Here is a 19,463-nt window from a genome sequence, read left to right on the forward strand (position 1 = left end):
CTATACCTTTGTTCATTTACAGTGCTATAAAAGGTCTACTGTTTATCAGTGCACAGAGTCCAATCAAACTTTCTGGACTGGTATATCCTTAGGAAATAACGCGGGATATGTATGCCCTGTCAAAGCAGGAAAACCCTTTTGTTGGACTCTGCAAACCCACTGGGGGATGACAGATGGTGGGGGTGTGCAAGACCACGCACGAAAGCAGAAAGTTCAGAGGGTTTTTGAACAAGTTGCCCAAACACAGGATCGGTGGTTCAAGCCGATACACATCCCAGGCCCGGTGGGTTCCCTTAAATTGGAATAGACAGTACAGGCCATGTTAGACTCAGCCCTACAATTTTTAAACAAGACCAACCCAACCCTGGCCAGCGATTGCTGGTTATGTCTAAGAGAAGGACCCCCCCGTTACACAGCGATCCCTGCTGTGTACAACTGGATTAATTGGACGAACCTAAAGGGCCCAACCCATACGTGTAACCAGACCTTGCCCATCAATAATGTCAAGCTCTCCCCAACAGTTGCTCAGATGCCATGCCTTAGTCACAATGGGACCTTAAGAGTGGGTCAAGTAAATAAGGTACTCTGCAGTTCAGTAGTCAGTGCAACTAAGGCGCCCAGTTTTAATGGCTCTGCCTCTATGTGCCCGCCGGCACTGGGCACTATTTTCTTCTGTGGCACCACAGCCTACCCCGTACTCCCTGCTAACTGGTCGGGCTTGTGCATTTTAACATATCTCATGCCCGATGTGGGAGTGGTCCCAGGCAACCAAAGCCTTCCCATACAGCTCATCCAGTCTGTGCCTGCCGGACATAAGCGGGCCATAATTACCCCACTACTGCTCGGCCTGGGGGTGGCAGCCGGAGTGGGGACCGGAGTTGCTGGAATTGGGACCTCTGTTAACCTTTACCAAAAAATTTCAGCTCAGCTGGTGGGGGACATTGGGCGGCTAGCAGATACAACCTTAGAGTTACAGTCTCAGTTAGACTCTTTGGCCGCGGTGGTCCTGCAAAACCGCCGCGGGCTAGATCTTCTCACAGCAAAGAAAGGAGGCATCTGTCTCTACCTGCGGGAAGAATGTTGCTTCTATGCTAACAAGTCAGGAATAGTTAAAAATAAAATTAAGCAATTACAAAAGGAACTAGAACACCGGAGAAAAAAGCTAGAAGACAACAATGCATTTCTTTGGGAAGGCTTAGGAGGATGGCTGCCCTATCTCTTGCCTCTTCTGGGCCCAGTCGTTACCCTCTTCTTAATTCTGTCTATCGGGCCCTGTGTCATTAATCGACTCGTGGCCTTTATTAAACAACGGGTAAACACGGTCCAGTTAATGGTGCTGCGCTCCCAATATGCCCCCTTACGCCAATATAACTCTCCCCAACAACCCCTAAAACAGGACCCCTCCCAATACATAGGAGTGGAGCCCTGACTGTTTCCCCTCATCGCCCACTTTCAGCAGGAAGCAGTTACTGATCAGAACGACGCCCCTTTTCCCTGACTGCAGTTAGGGGCTCCATTCCCAAAAAGGGAGGAATGAGACATAGGGCGAGTTAGGGTGATTAAGCAAGTTTCAGGAACAGTACAAAAGAGGACCTCTAAGGAGTTTAGGAAGGCTTCAGGGATAAAAACAACTAAAGAAACATCTCTTGTTTAAGCAGAGTAATTCTCATTTGTGGCTGAGAACTTTTGCTGGACCTATAACCCTGTGAATGAACAACAAAATGACACATAATGTGACTAAACGTAACCATAATTCTGAGACTGACTAACTGATAAAAGGCTTGGTAGCTGTGTTATTTTCTTAACTGACTAGCCGTTTTTTTTCAAAAAAAAAAAAAAAAAAATGGGGAAATGTGGAACCAAGCTTAGCTGAGGTTTCGCCATTTTGTATATCCTCCACCTTGATATGTTAGTCCTTGTCCTGCCGCATTCCGGAGATAGTTTCAGCAGTCACAACCCTCACTCCACTTGGTGACGAAAAAGCAGACCACCCCAGCCACCAATGAGGGCAGTCCTGTCCATAAATGGGACAGCATCTCTAACCGTCCAATCAGTTTGAAACTGTAACCGCGCGCGCCCAAAGTGCCTTTGTAGTAGCCAATGAATAATTGCCAACTTCTTTCAAAGTTCCCGCCACTCGCGACCCTATAAGATGTCCCAGCTTCCTCTGTTCGGGGCTCTCGACCTCTGCCGTTGCATCGGTGCGTGTCGAGGGCCCGGTCTCGAGCCCGTATTAAACTCCTTAATGCCCTTGCATCGGTTGTCTGTGTCCTTGGGGGCTGCACTGGTCGACGTGGGCACAACACTTTGCAGCCCAGCACTCAACCACTGAGCCACCGGTGGAGGCCCAGAGTCCAGTTTTTCTACAGCAGGAAGGAAGCAGAGACATGTCATGAGTCTCAGTACTGGAGTAAAGGTCCAGGCAGCCACATACTGAGACCAGACGCAGCCCCTCCCCCTCCTCCAGCCAGCCAGAGTAATCTAAGGGGGTGCTAAAGGTGGTAGAGGAGGGAGTTACTCTGGATCACCAACCCAAGCCTGTTTGGCAGGTTTTGTTTGTTTGTTTGTGAAAGGTACTGCACTGTAAAGAACAGCCAGGCCAAGATTCCTGGGGGAAGGGAAAGTTTATTGCTCTGGGTGGACCTCACAGACCCAAGGCAGGGGGGTCAGAGTTGTGGCGCATGTTGTTAGGGGGAAGCAGGGTATTATAGGGTAAGGAGGGGTCAGGTGGGAAGTTGGGTTGGTATGGCGGGAGGGAAATGTTTGTGGGGCAGGTAGAGGTTCTTTGTCTGAGAAGAGACTCTTAGGGGGAGGGGAGAGGTTCATTGTCTGAGTCCTCCAGGCAGGTATACACTTTCCTGACCCCAGGTGGGCTTCCTGGTTGGCTTTTGCATTCTGGCCTCCTGCAAGGACCTCTCATACCAGCCTTTTGTTGATAGGAAAAGGGGCAAAGATTCTTTCTTTGGCTACTTCCTACTGAAAGGGGGCGAAGACCAAGGGAGTGGCTCAGGCCTGGTTATGAGGGTCTTCGGCAGGGATGCTAGAATAGGGATGGAGAAGGAGTTGGTTAAAGGTGGTAGGAGACATTTCCCGAATGCGAGCCTGTATGAATTTTAGGAGGCAAGGGGCGAAAAGAAAAAATAAGGTTATCATTAGTATTGGCCCCAAGAGTGGGAGGAGCCATGACACTATAGGATTTTGAAACTGTTATAGAGCAACCCCGATATTAAACGGGTTCCTGGCTGTGGGTCCTCACCCACGCGCTTTAAAGGGACTTATGAATACTCTACTACAGACACACACAAAAGGTTAATAAAAGGTTAATTTATAAGGGAAAAGGAAATAAGAAAAATGTACAACTCAGGGAGAAAATAGGGAAATAAAGTCTTTAATGCGTCCTACCCGATCGGCTGACCTGGAAACCCAAAAGGCACTCTCAGAGCTGGCCGGATGCTGCTAGCTGGCAGAGAGCCAAAAATGGGGGCTCCCCAAAGCCCACGTGTCTGCCTTTTATATCCACCTGGCTGCTTAACCCCACCCTCAGGTCCCAGCCACCTTCCCTTTGGTGATGATGGTATTTGGAGTTCCCAGTGTCTTTGGCTTTGACCTGGGGTGGGGGTGGAGTCCACAAAGTCTACATGGAATTAGCTTTGGGACATCCTTTTCCCCTAACAATACCATGTCAGCGGAGAGTTGGAACTCCCGGTTTCCCATTCTATGTCTTTGCATAGTTTTATTAAGGCTTCTACATTTTGTTCTATAATCCCTGATTTGTTGATATAGTAACAACATTCTTCCCTGAGAAACAGGCAGGTACCCTCTTTATTAGCTGTTAACAAGACCAGAGCCCGCCGGTTTTGGAGAGTGACCTGTGCCAGGGAGGTGAGCTGTCTTTGTAATGATGCTAAAGACACATAGGTTTTTTCTAAGGAGGTATCTATTCTTTCATGAAATTCCTGGGCAATTCCATGATTGGAAGAAAGGCTGCCCGCTTAGTCCGATGTGGTGAGAATAACCAACCTAGCTCAGACAGTTCGTACAGAGTTAACTGTGAGACCACGAGGACTTGGATACATGGGCCTGGAGTAGCAAAATTAATACACCAAGAGAGAGAGCCATTGCACCAAAAAAAAATTTTCCTTTGCTGTTGTTTGGAGCACAGAAGTAACCGAAATGTTAGAAGTACAGGAATAAAAGCTGACAAGGGCATCAGTTTGATAGCAGGGGTAGCTGTGATTGGAGTCCCATAGGGGGACTGAAAGTTGGGGAGTCTGGCAAGCAGCGTCCTTATTTTGGTGGTAGTGGTATTGAGATTGATTGGAACTGCCGCCAGTAGAGGTCTCTGCAGGGAAGCCCAGAGGAAACAAGAGGAGGTATTAGTCCCGAGAGAGTCATTTAGGAAGGCTATAGCATTTTGGATTATATGAATCCAGACTGAGGGTGTCTCAGTATTTTCTAATGATGTTAGCTGGCTTTGCTAGACTTGTTCTGAGTGAAGGATATCTTGGGAGACCTGGACGGAAGCATTTTGTGTTGGGACATAGGCTCTATCTATGTTGAGGGTTGCACACGGGTAGGAGCTATATCCTGTAGCATATAGTTTAGCTACCACTCCAGCTACCCATCTGGTGTCCCAGGGGTCTTGGATTTTAAGTTTAAACTGGTTTCCTTTCAGGAGGAAAAAGGAGCTCTGTGGCTGGGAAGGCGAATGTATCTTGCAGCTCCAATATGGGCAGCCTCCGTATTCTTCCCCATAAGTGGACCCCTTTTTGCAGTAGTCCCATGTTTGATCATAGGTAAAGCAGAGGAAAGACGTGGTGTTCACTGAGCCAAGTTTAAGAATTATTGAGATGTCTGCAGAACAGCCAGCTAGGGGGCAGTCCACTGTGCCCACCAAATGGGTGGTCTCGGTAGACCCTGAGACAAAGGTCTCCCTAACTTTGAATTTCCATACATAAGACACTGAGCTAGGGGAGATTTTGACAAGAAATGCGCACCCTAGTAGGACCCAGGTTATGACATACATACTGTTTGTCTTCGGGGGCACGTTTGACCCGTGACTGATGGTGCCAGGAGGGGTCTCCCAGAAGTTTTATCGCTGTAGGTGTGGTGAGAATAACCGTGTGTGGGCTGGTCCACCGAGGCTGCAGTGGTTTTGGTTGAAGCGATTTGAGTAGGACTTGGTCTCCCGGATGCAGTGGTGGGGAAAGTCGGTTGAGAAGGTCGAGATCCGAGGCAGGACTGGGTAAGTACCTATCTGCGTGTTCCCGGAGCAGTTGCCTGAGTAGGGAAAGGTACGGGAGATAACCAGCAAGTGGGGGGGGGGGTTGGATAGGCAGGTCATGGTTAAGGAGAAAGAAGGGGCGGCCGTACATCAGTTCAAAGGGGCTTATGAAAAGGGGTCCTCTCGGAGTGGCCCGTATCCTAGTGAGGGCCAGTGGGAGAAGTTCGACCCAAACTTACGGAGCTCTAGCGAGAGTTTAGTCAGGTGATCCTTGATAAGCCCATTGGCGCACTCCACTTTCCCTGAGGATTATGGATGGTGGGGAATATGAAGCTTCCAGATGATACCCAGAGCCGTGGAGACCTGCTGAGTAATTTTTGAGATAAAAGCTGGACCGTTGTCAGATTGGAGAGAGGTGGGGTAATGTGGTTAAGTTTGCTTGTTTGTTTTTAAGGTCCTGGTGACTAAGCAGCACAAGCTCCAGTGAGATTTACCACTTGTAGAAACTGAGTGAGCTCCTTATCAAAAATCTTACATTTTACAGATAGGAGGAGAACCTTAAGATGTTCACCATGTTGAAGCTAAGCAGGAGAAAGATGGCCACCCATTATTAGCTTATCTTATTGAAAAAAGGAATGGAAAGTAAAAGATCAGGCGTCTAGCAGTGAAAATGTGATTTGTCCATTAAGTTTACTTAAGATGTCATGACCAAGGAGGGGGGATTGGACACTGTTCCATGTATCAGAAGATATATTAGAGGTTTGTGTTGACAAATTGGTTTTCCATAGGTTGTAATACGACTTTCTTTTGTGCCCTTCCCAGAGACTGATACAATGTTCTTGTCCACCCAAACCAACTTATTTATCAAGGCTAAACAGGTTGTTGTAGTATCTCCCAAAATGGTCAATTAAAAAGTCCTCCACAGTGAGGTGGTGGCACTACAAGGTGGATGACATTAGCGTACTTTTGCAGATTGTCTGGAACTTCTGCCCTCACCCCTCCATGCCTGTTCTTCATTTGAACCAAATTAGCCATCCATTTAAGGTCCTGACAGTATGAAGTTTCCAAGAGGAAAGTGGGATGTTTGATCAATATTATCTGGCATGTTATTCCTGGTCATTCAATCAATCCACTGGGAGTCAGTGAAGAGAGAACTTTCCTACACCAGGGCAGGTAATGAGGGCAAATTGGGTGCCCCCTCTGGTGTGAGGAAAAGTAATTTTAGTTCTAATGTGGGAGACTCAGCATGACCTGTAGTGCCTCTTTTCTCTCCCTATTCTCACTTTGTACACTTATCAGGAAAAGGAAAGGGTTCTCCCCTCTTTGTTTCATCAACTTGACCTCTGCCTTTTGATTTGTGCAATACAATCAGAATTTATTCTTGCACGCTCCCTACTGAAGTTGCTAAATCTGATTTATGGAGGACACCCTGTACAGCCTCAGCGGCTTCTGCCATTTCAGCCAGAATTTGTTCTTACAAGCTTTTGGTGGATAAAGTAGGTTAATCTAATCTAGAGAGGCAGCCTGCATTTGCTCTTGCAGACTCTCAGTGCTCTTGGCCTTTACTAAATCTACTTTAGGAGGCAGCCAGAATATTCTTGCATGCTCTCAACGGTCAAAGTGAGAGTCTCACTTCCTCTTGAACCAAAACCAATGTTGCATAACATACTTAAATACACACCCAAGGACAACAGAAGCACACATGCTAAACTAGAAGTTGAAACTGAACTTCACAGGAATAAAACCATTGCCCATATATCAGGTTTTATGAGGTTAGTCAGATCAAAAGCGTTTAATGAAAAATATGAAAGAGGATAACTGCCTAAACTAGTGGTTAAACCCATATTTATTTTTTTAAAGATTTATTTATTTGTGCATACAGGCCAAAGGTGTGGGAGTAAGAGGAGACAGAGTAGGATTCACCAGAGACAGAGTAGGATTCACCAGAGACAGACAGAGGATTCACCAGAGACAGGGGAAAACAACAGGCAGACAACTGAAATACAGTTGTCTGCTGAGAGGAGCAGCGGGCAAGTCAAGAGAGGTCTGCTGCACAATGTGGGTAGCTCCCTGGCCAGGGATCCAACTCGTGCTGCAGTGGCTGTGGATAACTTCATGGGTTGTATCTTAGCCCCTTGCACCACCAGGGAGGCCCGGAAGCAATTTTTTTAAATATTTATTTATGCATACAAGAACTGGGGTACAGGCCAGAGAAGTGGAGTGTGAGAGGATTCACCAGAGACAGAGTGGGGAATAGAACAGGCAGATTGACTGAAATACACTGCTCAGGGGAACAGCAGGCAAGTCAGGAGATATCCTCTGCTCCGTGTGTATAGCACCCTGGCTGGGGATCCAACTCGTGCTGCAGTGGCTGTGGATTGCTTCATAGGTTGTGTCTTAACCCCTTGCACCACCAGGGAGGCCCCCATCCATTAATTTTTCAAGGTCATGGTTTGATATTATTTTCCTAGATCCCTGGAATGGAAATGCTGGGTCATATGATACTTCCATGTATAGTTTAAAGGTAAATTCAGATCACTTTCCAAATTGGTTGCACTGGTTTTTATGATCACCAAAAATGCAACATGGTCCTCCTTTATCCACACCCTTTTCAACACTTGCTTTAAAAAAAAAAAATATATATATATATATATATATATTTATGCATACAAGAGCTGGAGTACAGGCCAGAGGTGTGGGGAGTGAGAGGATTCACCAGAGACAGAGTGAGGAACAGAGCATGCGGATTGACCAAACTACACTACTGAGGGTAGCAGCGGGCAAGTCAGGAGAGGTCTGCTGAGCCATGTGGGTAGCTCCATGGCCGGGGATAGAATTTGTGCTGCAGTGGCTGTGAATAGTTTCATAAGATGCATCTTAACACTTTGCACCACTAGGGAGGCCCCCAACACTTGCTTTTTTAAAATATGTGCCATTCTCACACACACACACACACACACACACACACACACACACACACACACACATATATATAAATATATATATCATTGTAGTTTTAGGCTGCATATCCCTTACTAAGAGTGATGGTGGACATTTTTCTATGCATCTATTAGCATTTTGGATATCTTCTTTGATGAATAATATGTTGAGATCTGTTGCTCATGTATTCAATATTAACTGGGTTTGTTTTTCTTTTTTAGATTGTATAAGTGTTACATATCTTAAATACTTACTCCTTGTCAGTTGTACAATGTGTAAACATTTTCTCAAATTTGGTAGGATATCTTTCATTGTCTTACTTTTGCACTGTGTAAAAGTTTTTCAAATTGAAGTAATCACAATTATTTATTATTTTATTTTATTTTATTTTATTTTATTTTATTTTATTTTATTTTATTTTACAGTCATAGGCACGGGAGGGTGAGAGAATTCACCAGAGCCAGAGCAGAGAGTAGAACAGGCAGATTGACGAAATACACTGCTGAGGGGAGCAGCGGGCGGCAGGAGAGGTCTGCGCGCCATGTGGGACCCTTGCCCTGCGGCCGGGGATTGAACTGGCGCTGCAGGCAGCAAGGCTGCAGGCAGTCTTGCAACACAGTGCTCAACTGCTGGGCCACCAAGGAGGCCCCACAATTATTTATTTTTGCTGTTTTTTGTTTTTTTCCCCAGTGCTGTAGGGGCTGAGTCTCCAAAATCAACTTTATCATTGATATCATGAAACCCATCCTCACACTTTTCCTCCTGTATTTTTAACTATTACTATGTAAATCTTTCATGCATTTGTAATTTATTTTTGTGAGTGTAGTTAAAGGGTGCTTAATTTCAAAAGACACACACACACATATATATATATATATATATATATATATATATACACACACATATGTGTATACATATTTATAGAGAAAGAGATAGATATAAATATATCTTTCCAATTTTCCCAGTACCAGTCATAAAAGAGGATCTCCATTCTCCATCGAAATATATTGGCAACTTTATCATGAATTAATATTCAAACAATCATTTCTGAGGTGTGGGGGTGGTTCTGTTCCCTTGCTCCATCTATGTATTTTTGTGCCAATACCCTATTGTTTCAATTACTGTTTCTTTAGAGTGAGTTTTCAAGTCAGATATCATGATGCCTCCATTTCTCTTCTTTCTAAAGACTGCTTTTGTTATTAGAGGTATTTTATGGTTCTATATATATTTTAATACTTTTGTTCAATTACTTTGAAAAATATTGTTCATATTTTAATGGAGATTAAATTAATCTATCATGTTTGGTATAACAGTCATTTTTTATTATGTTGATTTCCCCATTGAGCATTGGGTTATCTTCTCATCTCCTGAAGTAATGATATAGACTCTTTAATAACCCCTGTTGTTTTTATTGTATAAATCTTTCACACCTTTTGGGTTAATTATTTTGAAATAATTGTGAATAGAATATTTCCTTATTTTTCTTTTATTCTTGTTCATTATGTTATATAAAAATGTAGCAATTTTTTCTGCTTAATTTATTTATTTATTTTGACAGAGAAACTTTTTTTTTTTAATCCATACTCTTCTTCCCCCTTATCATCTTTGTCTTCTTCTTCCACCTTTTTTTGGGCAACTTTAATGGGACCATTGGTATCATGAAATTTTCTATTACTTACAGTTGGGAACATCTTTCTCATACTTTTTCAGCTTTGCAGCCTTGTTGTAAGGTTACTTTTCATTGTCATTTATGTTATTCCACTCCTTGCACACCTATTTTGTCATGTCTTCAATAGAGATGCCAGTGTTCCCAGACTTGGTCTTGGGGTAGAATTGTAAAAATGATAGGAAGAATCCAGATGGTGGCCATTTGGGTTTATTGGGATCCTTCTTCTTGACTTGCTCAGCTGGTCAATAATCCTTTGTTCCCCAATTGTAGTGTGCTTTCTGTGCCTTTCCCATTCCATCATATTTATTTTTTTAACATTTATTTATTTATGCATACAAGAACTGGGGTATAGGCCAGAGTTGTGGGGGGTGAGAGAATTCACCAGACAGAGTGGGGAACAGAGCAGGCAGATTGACCAAAGTACACTACTGAGGGGAGCAGTGGGCGAGTCAGGAGAGGTCTGCTGCGCCATGTGGGTTGCTCCCTGGCCGGCCGGGGATCAAACTAGTGCTGCAGTGGCTGCATATAGCCTCATAGGTTGTGTCTTAACCCCTTGCGCCTCCAGGGAGGCCCTCATTTTATCACATTTAAACTTCTCATTCCCAGGGCCTCCCCTGTGGTGCAGTGGTTGAGCGCTGGGTTGCGAAGTTGCCCACAGCCTCTGCAGCGCCAGTTCGATCCCCGGCCACCAGGTAAGGGTCCCACATGTCGCACAGACCTCTTCTGCTGCTCCCTGCTCCTCTCAGCAGTGTATTTCATCAGTCTGCCTGCTCTGTTCCCTGCTCTGACTCTGGTGAATTCTCTCACCCTCCCGTGCTTCTGACTATACCCAGTGCTTGTATAAATAAATAAATTAATCTTTAAACTTCTCCTTCCCAGACATTGTCTATCATCACCTCTCTAAGCACTTCTTAGAAAACTGTGAAACTCTGTCACAGGGACCTCTGGGTTTTTCTTCTTATGCTCCTCCTGAAAACTTCATGTGAAGAAAGCATAAATAGACATTTTGTCCTTTGATTTCATGGTATCACCTTTATCCATCCTGACTTTATTCTTTCCTAGTCTAAGCAGCACAGGACAAGACTGTTTATTATTTTTTTTTTATACTCCCATGTTGCTATCTTCATATATGATTTCTAATAGCTTTTCTGGTTGAGTTTTTATATTTTCTATATATAATACAATATCTGTGAATAATGATAAGTTCACTTATTTTCTGACTTCTTTTTTCATTTCCCTTTGTTCTCTGATTGTTCTAGTTAAAATCTCTAATAGTAAATCAAACAAAAGAGGTGAAAAGGGCATCCTTGTCTTCTTCTTAATGTTTTACCTTTTCACCATTAAATACTATATTGACTATTAATCTGCAAAATTTTGGTTTTATTATATTATGATCAGGTATTTCTATTCCTATCTCCTTTAGAGTTTTTATTATAAATGTGAGATTCTAAATCAATCAAATGTTTTTCTATGCCTATTAATATAATATGACTTTAACCTTTACTTTTGTTGCTATATTGCATTATATTGACTGAATTATATATATTAAAACATCCTTGCATCTCTGGGATAAATCCCACGTGGATATGATATATAATCCTTGTCACACATTGCTGAATTCAGTTTGCAAGAATTTTGTTGAAGATTTTCCCATCAATGATAACAGGGATATTGGTCTGTAGTTTCTTTCCCTGTGCAATTTTTATTTAGTTTTGGTAGTGAGGTAATGTTGGCATAATAAGATATACTAGGGAACACTCCTTCTTTGATTTTTAGAAATAATTTGAGCAAATTAAGCAAAATTTTCCATTAAAATTTGATAAAATTAATTTGTTAAACTGTTTGGCCCCGGACTTTTGTTTTTGGGGAGATTGTGGATTCTATTTCTATGCTTATGGTCAGTTCATTTGTTTTTTGCTGGTTTTGTCTTGGTAAATTATATTGTGGTAGATATTTACCCATTTCTTCTTTTTTTTTTTTAAGATTTATTTATTTATTTATACAAGCACTAGGTACAGTCAGAAGCACGGGAGGGTGAGAGAACTCACCATAGCCAGAGTGGGGAGTAGAACAGGCAGACTGACGAAATACACTGCTGAGGGGAGCAGCAGGCGCGTCAGGAGAGGTCTGCACACCATGTGGGACCCTTGCTGGCAGCCGGAGATCAGAGATCAAACCAGCGCTGCAGAGGCTGCGGGCAGCTTCTCATCCCAGCGCTCAACCGCTGCGCCACCAGGGGAGGCCTATTTACCCATTTCTTGAAGGTTATAAAATTCATTGGTTTATAATTAATTGTTCATAGCAATTTCTTATGACGATTTGTATTACTATGCTATGTTTATTATTTTCACTCATTCATTTCATTCTGTTTATTATTAGTCTTTTCTTTTCTATTAGTCTACCTAGAGATTTAGTTAAAAAAAAAAAAACAAACTCTAATTGCATTGCTTCTTTTATAATGTTTTTAATCTTTATTTCATTGATTTCCACTCTTGTTTTTTTATTTATATCCTTTTTTATAAATTATATCCTATTTATAACTTTTGGTTCCTATTCTTTCCTCCTTTACATGTTGATTTAAAAGCAGTATTAGATTAGTTATTTGGATTTTTCTTGGTTTTTATTTGATTTTTTAAAAACATTTATTTATTTATTTATTTATTTATTTATTTATTTATTTATTTATTTATACAAGAACCGGGGTACAGGTCAGATGTGCGGGAGGGTAAGAGGATTCACCAGAGACAGAGCAGGGAACAGAACAGGCAAACTGATGAAATATACTGCTGAGGGGAGCAGCGGGTGGGACAGGAGAGGTCTGCCCTGCCATGTGGGACCCTCGCTGGCTGGCTGGGATCAAACTGATGCTGCAGATACTGAGGACAGCTTCACAGCTCTGTGCTCAATTGTCTGCACCACCAGGGGAGGCCCTAATTATATTTTTATTTTTTTTAATTTATTTTTTTGCATAGAAGAACTGGGGTGTAGGTCAGAGATGTTGGTGTGGGAGAGGAATCACAGAGACAGAGTGGGGAGCAGAACAGGCAGATCCACTGAAATACACTGCTGAGGGGAGCAGTGGGCGAGACAGGAGAGGTCTGTTGCACCATATGTGGGTTTGCTCCTGGTGGGGATTGAACTCAGATCACAGCAGTGATAGTGCTAAGACTTAACCCTTACACAGCAAAGGAGGCCCTTTCTTGGTTTTAATATGGACCTGAATTATAATTGTCTTTCCCCTTAAAACTTATTTTGCAACATCCCATAGATCCTTGTAGTTTGTATGCTCATTTTTATCCATCACAAAGTATTTTTTGATTTCTGTTTAAATATCCTACTTAATCTTATAGGTATTAAGCAGCATGTTGGTCACTCTCCATGTCATCATGTCTTATTTTCTGTCGTGTGTGTGCCCCAATGTACAGTGTGCTTTTGAAAGTTTTCCATGTGTACTTCAAAAATATCTATATGCAGTAATTTGTGGTGGAATATTCTGCGGGAATTTGTTCAATCTCTTGGGTGTATTTCCTCATTTAAGGTTATTGATTCCTTGTTATTTTGTCATGCCATGTGTCCATATTTGTCATGCCATGTGTCCATATTTGTCATGCCATGTGTCCATGGATTTTAGTGGAGTATTAAAGTTTTCCAGTATTATTGTGTTGTTCTAATATCTCTATTTATATTAGTAATGTTCTTATATATCTCTGTGTCCCTCATTTGGTGTATGCATGTTTATAAGTGAGCGCTCTTTTTGTATTTAGTTGTTACCCACATGTAATGTCCATTTATTTTTTGTTACCTTTTTAAAAAATTTTTTAAAGATTTATTTATTTATTTATTTATTTATTTATTTATACAAAAACACTGGGTACTGTCAGAAGCGCGGGAGGGTGAGAGAATTCACCAGAGCCAGAGTGGGGAGCAGAATAGGCAGACTGATGAAATACACTGCTGAAGGGAGCAGTGGGCAAGATAGGAGAGGCCTGCCGCGCCATGTGGGACCCTTGTTGGTGGCCTGGGATTAAACCAGCGCTGCAGAGGCTGTGGGCAGCTTTGAAGCCCAGCGCTCAACCGCTGAGCCACCAGGGGAGGCCCTTGTTACCTTTTTTAAATGAGAAGTTTATTTTAACCCACTTAAGTAATTGGATTCTATGATTGCCATTTTCTTGTAGGGTTATCTTCCAGTTTCTAAGTCTTAGTCTGTACTATCTTTGTTGATAATGTTGGGTTACTATAAATAGCAATCAGTTATAATTTATTTTAAATTTATTCAGACACTCTCTACATTCTAACTAGTAAATTCAGGCCATTTGCATTAACGTAATTATGGAGACATAGGTATTCATTGCCATTTTTCTTTTTTAAGTTTGTGTCTGTGTTTACCTTTTGACATATTTCTTTTGTTTTATTTAGGCTCACTTTCCATTGTATTATGTGTTTCTTCTCTTTATTTTATTGGAAGGTTGTGCTCAGGTTAGCACATGATGGACTATATATGTGATCAGTTATATTGGTCTGATCTCAAACTCATTCCTATGCCCATGTTATCATTCACCTTCTCCTCCATGTTGTACAATTTAGTGTTTGCTTTTCTGTTCATTTATAATGACCCCATTAGCACTATTCGAAGTTGATAAGTTCTTTCAGTTTTTGCTTAAGTGAAATTTATTACTATTCCCTCCATTGTAAATGTCAATTTTGAAAGTAAAGGATTCTAAGTTGAAAATCTTTGTTTGAGTACTTCAAATATTTGTTCTAGAGCCTGTAGTGTCACTACCAAAAAGTCTTCCTACCACTAGAGTTTCTACTCAAAAGTCCACAGTTCAATTAGTGTTCTTGTAAAGATCATTCTTTATGATCTCAATTTTTTTTTCCTGTATTCTACCCTTGTCATTTGTTTTCCATAGTTTAATAATATTGTATCTTAGAGTGTGTCTGCCTGGTATATTTTGTTTGGATCAGAATATGTGTTTCATTTCTCATGTTGAGATGATTCTCCGTAATCTTTTCTGAGATAAAATTTCTATGCCTTTCTCATTCTCCTCTTTCTGTTAGCCCCATGATTGGATAAATACCTTGATTTAGGTTAAAGTACACTTCTATTTTTTGCTTTAATAATGTTTAGTCTTTATTTTCTATTTTTGTACTTTGCTATTGTACTTTAAATCTCAAAAATACCATTCTATTTTTAAATTTGTCTAATTTTTTGATTCATTAGTCTTAATTGTAGCAATGCCATGTTTTATTGTGTTCCTGTTTTATATGATCCATTATTTGTTTTTTAGTTCAGCAGCATTTTCATTAATATTACTTTAAACTTCAGACATATTATGCAGTTCTAATGGATTAGGGCTTCTCATATTTTAGTTTGTTGTTGTTCCAGTATTTTGGATATGTTTTTCTATCTTTTCATTTTTGGTGTGTATTGATTGAATTGAAATACACTTTAAGACTTCTGCAAATGCACCTGTTCTCATGGCTGGAAAATTGATAATGGCAAGAAGTAATATGAAAAAAACTAACCAGAACAATAGACCAATGAAGTTTTGTCTCTGGTGACTATGAATTATTGAAGCTTCCACCTAGTTGTGAGTTAACTAATTGTGTGGTAGGATCCACAGTATCGCATTCCTTAGGCCCACTTCTTTTTCTAAATATCTTATACAGTGTTGTACCAACTTTTAGTTCATGTTTGAACAATAGGTGTACTGCTGCGTGAAGACTATATTTGAGATATTTCTAAGAGTCAAAAGTACTCTTTGCTTTTTTCAGTGAGGAGAATGACCCTGGTAGCTTCCTTCTATTATTATTATTATCTAGGTGCTGGTACTCCCAAGTGGCTCAAGGGGTTAAGCACAGCACTATGAAACTATCCACACCTTCTGTAGCATGAGTTTGATCCCCAGCTGACTGGAGAGCTACCCACATGGCACAACAGGCCTCTCCTATCTCACCCACTGCTCCCATCAGCAGTGTATTTCAGTCAGTCTACCTGTTCTGTTCCCCACTCTGTCTCTGTGGAATCTTCTCACCCTCCAAACCTCTGGCATCTACCCCAGTTCTTGTTTGCATAAATATATATTTAAAAAATAAAAATATCTAGGTGCTTAAAGTTTTTAATAAAAGTTAAATGGCAAAACAATTCCTAAGGGTAACAATGCATAATAGAGAGAAAAATAATCTACAGAGCCAAATCACAAAGGCATGAAAAAAGTGTTTGTTTTTTTTTTTTAGATTTATTTATTTATTTCTACAAGCACTGGGTACAGTCAGAAGCACAGGAGGGTGACAGAATTCATCAGAGCAGGGAATAGAATAGGCAGACCGACGAAACACACTGCTGAGGGGAGAAGTGGGTGCAGCAGGAAAGTTCTGTGCTCCATGTGGGACCCTCGCTGGCGGCCGGTCATCGAAACGGTGCTGCAGAGGCTGCTGGCAGCTTCGCAGGCCAGCACTCAACTGCTGCACCATCAGGGGAGGCCCATGAAAAAGTGTTTTGTTTTTAACCTAACAAATATAGAATTCAAAATAGCCATGATTAAGAAAACTAATGAATTGAAACAATGAAAACTCAGAAAAACAAAATAGCATATGAGGAAAACAATTGATGAATAGAAGATTGAAATTGATCTTTAAATTATAAAATAATGAAACAGTAGTATGTTGAATAGTCAATGGCGGCAATGAAAAATTTCGAGAAAGCCAAGGAAGTAGAATAAACAAAATGGTAGATCAAATCAGTGAGCTTGAAGATACAGTGAAGAAAGACGCAGAATACAAAAAGAGAAATACAAAGGAAAAAAAAATACACAACAATTTAAGAATAAATTATTTGATACAGTAAGTGAAGAAAATATAAAAATCATAAAAATCTCAGTAGGAGGAGAGAGGAAGAAATGGGAAATGAAAAATTATTTAAAGAAATAATGAAGACACTTCAAATTTGAAGAAGGAACTAAATATACAAATACAGGAAGCAAAAAGAACACCAAAATAAATAAAAGAACACCAACATAAATAAATAAAATGAGAAAAATGAGACCTACAGCAAGACATATAGTAGTAAATTTCTGAGTCCAAGAGAAAGAAAAATAATGAAAGTGATGATAAAGAATAACCAGATAACTGGGCCTCCCCGGTGGCTCAGTGTTTGAGCTGCTGGATTGCGAAGCTGCCCGCAGTCTCTGCAGCGCGGGTTTGATCCCCTGGCCACCGGTGAAGGTCCCACATGGTGCGCAGACGTCTCTGCCACGCCCACTGCTCCCCTCAGCAGTGTATTTCATCAGTCTGCCTGTTCTGTTCTCCGCTCTGGCTCTGGTGAATTTTCTCACCCTCCCACGCTTCTGACTGTACCCAGTGCTTATATAAATAAATAAATCTTTAAAAAAAAATTGAATGGTTTAATCATGGGTGATTCTATTTTTTCTTTAATGTTATAGTTGACTATATATTTTATGCATGGATGATTGTGTATTATTTTTGCAATACAAACATATACTAAAATGAACAAATGCTCTAAATAATGTCAGAGAATCATTTACTATAATACTCAAGCCATGTGCAACACAAACACATAACACTAAACAATTTTATCAAAATATCATATTTATTCAATTTTATGTGGGTAATCCATATGAGACAACTATAATCCCATCAATTTATTGTTTGGTGCTTGTTAACCACAAACAGAGTTGTATTAGAATCTACTAAGTTGTTGCATTTTTTTTTTACCATTTTAGCAATTCCACATCCCATGATTTTATTCCAGCACCACTACATATGAATCTCATGGTCCATGATAAAATAAAAATGAGAAATCACAGAAAAGTACCAATATTCATTTATGCTGTTCTTAATTTGCATAGATGAAAATTAAGCTTTACAAATAGCATTACTCTCATGATTTGTTTGATTAAAATCATGGATGCTAGAGAGAGAATGCCTAAATTTGAATCCAGTTATGCCAATAAAGTTATGTGACCTTGTGCAGTTTAACTTGTCTTTCTGTGTCTTTCAGCATTATCATTCCTAAATAAAGGAATGACAATAATATTTGCTTCTTATAATTGCTATGCATATTAAATGAGAATGTGACATTCTAAATATAAAGCACTTAATAAAATGTGTGGTGGAACCGGGCACCATGTAAAAGTAAACATCTATTATTATTCTTTTTTAAGATTTTTTTATTTATTCATTTATTTACACATGGAAGAACTGTGGTATGGCCAGAGGTGCAGGTAGTGAGAGGATTCACTAAAGATAGAGTGGGGAGCAGAACAGGCAGATCTACCGAAATACACTGCTGATGGGAACAGTGGGCAAGGCAGGAAAGGTTTGCTGAGCTATGTGGGTTACTTCCCTGGCTAGGATTGAACTCAGGACATGAGGATGTTAGCACTGAAACTTAACCATTATGCCACCAGGGAGGCCCACATCTATTATTATTCTGAACTCAGGACTGGTTGCTCCCTGAAATATTAGCAATCTTGACAATGAAAATTATATAGAAAACAATGTGATTGAACATTGTGATTATCAGTGATAGAATAACTTTGATCAATAATATGTAGACCCCTCAGAGTAGTAAAGTAGTATTTGCGAGATTTGAATCAAACATCCATACCATACGCAAAGCTACATCTTTCTCTTCAACTATCTGTAGTTCTTTTAAATATCAAAGAAAAATTAGGATCATAAGTATTTATATTAGTTTTTCATTATGAAATAAGATATTCAATAGTCATACATTGGCTAGAAATATTTATTCAGGCTCTCCATCTTGCATGTGGTAGGTAAAATAATCAAGTAGGGGGCCTCCTGATGACACAGGTGGTTAAGACATAACCTGTAAAGCTATCTGCAACCACTGCACTTCAGCACTAGTTCAATCCCTGGCCAGGGAAATACCCATATGGCACAGTAGACCGCTCCTGACTCTCCTGCTGCTCCCCTTAGCAGTGTATTTCAGTCAATCTGCCTGTTCTGTTCCCCACTCTGTCTCTGGAGAATCCTCTCACATGCCTCGCCCCCCCCCCCCAACCTCTGGCCTGTACTCCAGTTGTTGTATGCATAAATAAATAAATATTTAAAGAATAAAATAAAATAATCAAGTAGAGCAAACAGCTAATCTTTTGAAATGCATTCCAATTTCAAGATCCTGATTTTAGCTGTATTCAAAGATGACAAGAATATCTGTCACTATATCTTCCAGAATATCTTTGCATGTGTCAGAAGAAGCATTCATAGCAAAGTGCTACTTGGAGCATTTGAAAGACAAAACCAGTTTCTCATGGTGCTTACAGAACAGGATTAAGACTGATTGCTAAGAATGGTCATTATATGATTACACTTTTAAAAAGTGTGTATTCATTGAAATTATACTGTAGCAAGGTCATGTAAAAAGAGATATAAAGCTGTTCATTGCTAATAAGTGTATGCTACTGATAACTATCAAAATGTCATATAATGGTGAGAGAAACCTTTATTTTAGGAAATATATGATAACATCATGCAAAGTGATCACCATAGAATTTAGCATACATTCAGTAGATAAAGTTAAATGAATCACTATATGTAGTGAGTTGATGAAGTTAAATGAATGATAAAGTTAAATGAATGACCTCT

The 19,463-nt window shown here is 40.4% G+C and overlaps 1 protein-coding gene across 1 annotated transcript; it reads left to right on the forward strand.

The window, feature by feature from the left end:
* Nucleotides 1-319: 319 nt before the first annotated feature.
* On the forward strand, nt 320-1,429 carry LOC119258174 (syncytin-1-like). Its single transcript, XM_037526649.1, has one exon. It carries the CDS (start codon nt 320-322, stop codon nt 1,427-1,429), a length of 1,110 nt encoding a protein of 369 aa, XP_037382546.1.
* Nucleotides 1,430-19,463: the final 18,034 nt, after the last annotated feature.

This window comes from Talpa occidentalis, unplaced genomic scaffold (genome assembly GCF_014898055.3).
Source record: "Talpa occidentalis isolate TD23 unplaced genomic scaffold, MPIMG_talOcc4v2.1 talOcc4.4, whole genome shotgun sequence".
NCBI classification, from domain to species: domain Eukaryota; kingdom Metazoa; phylum Chordata; class Mammalia; order Eulipotyphla; family Talpidae; genus Talpa; species Talpa occidentalis.

Coding starts and splice junctions, on each gene's coding strand:
- LOC119258174 (XM_037526649.1), top strand. CDS start 320: ATGTTAGACTCAGCCCTACAATTTTTAAACAAGACCAACCCAACCCTG.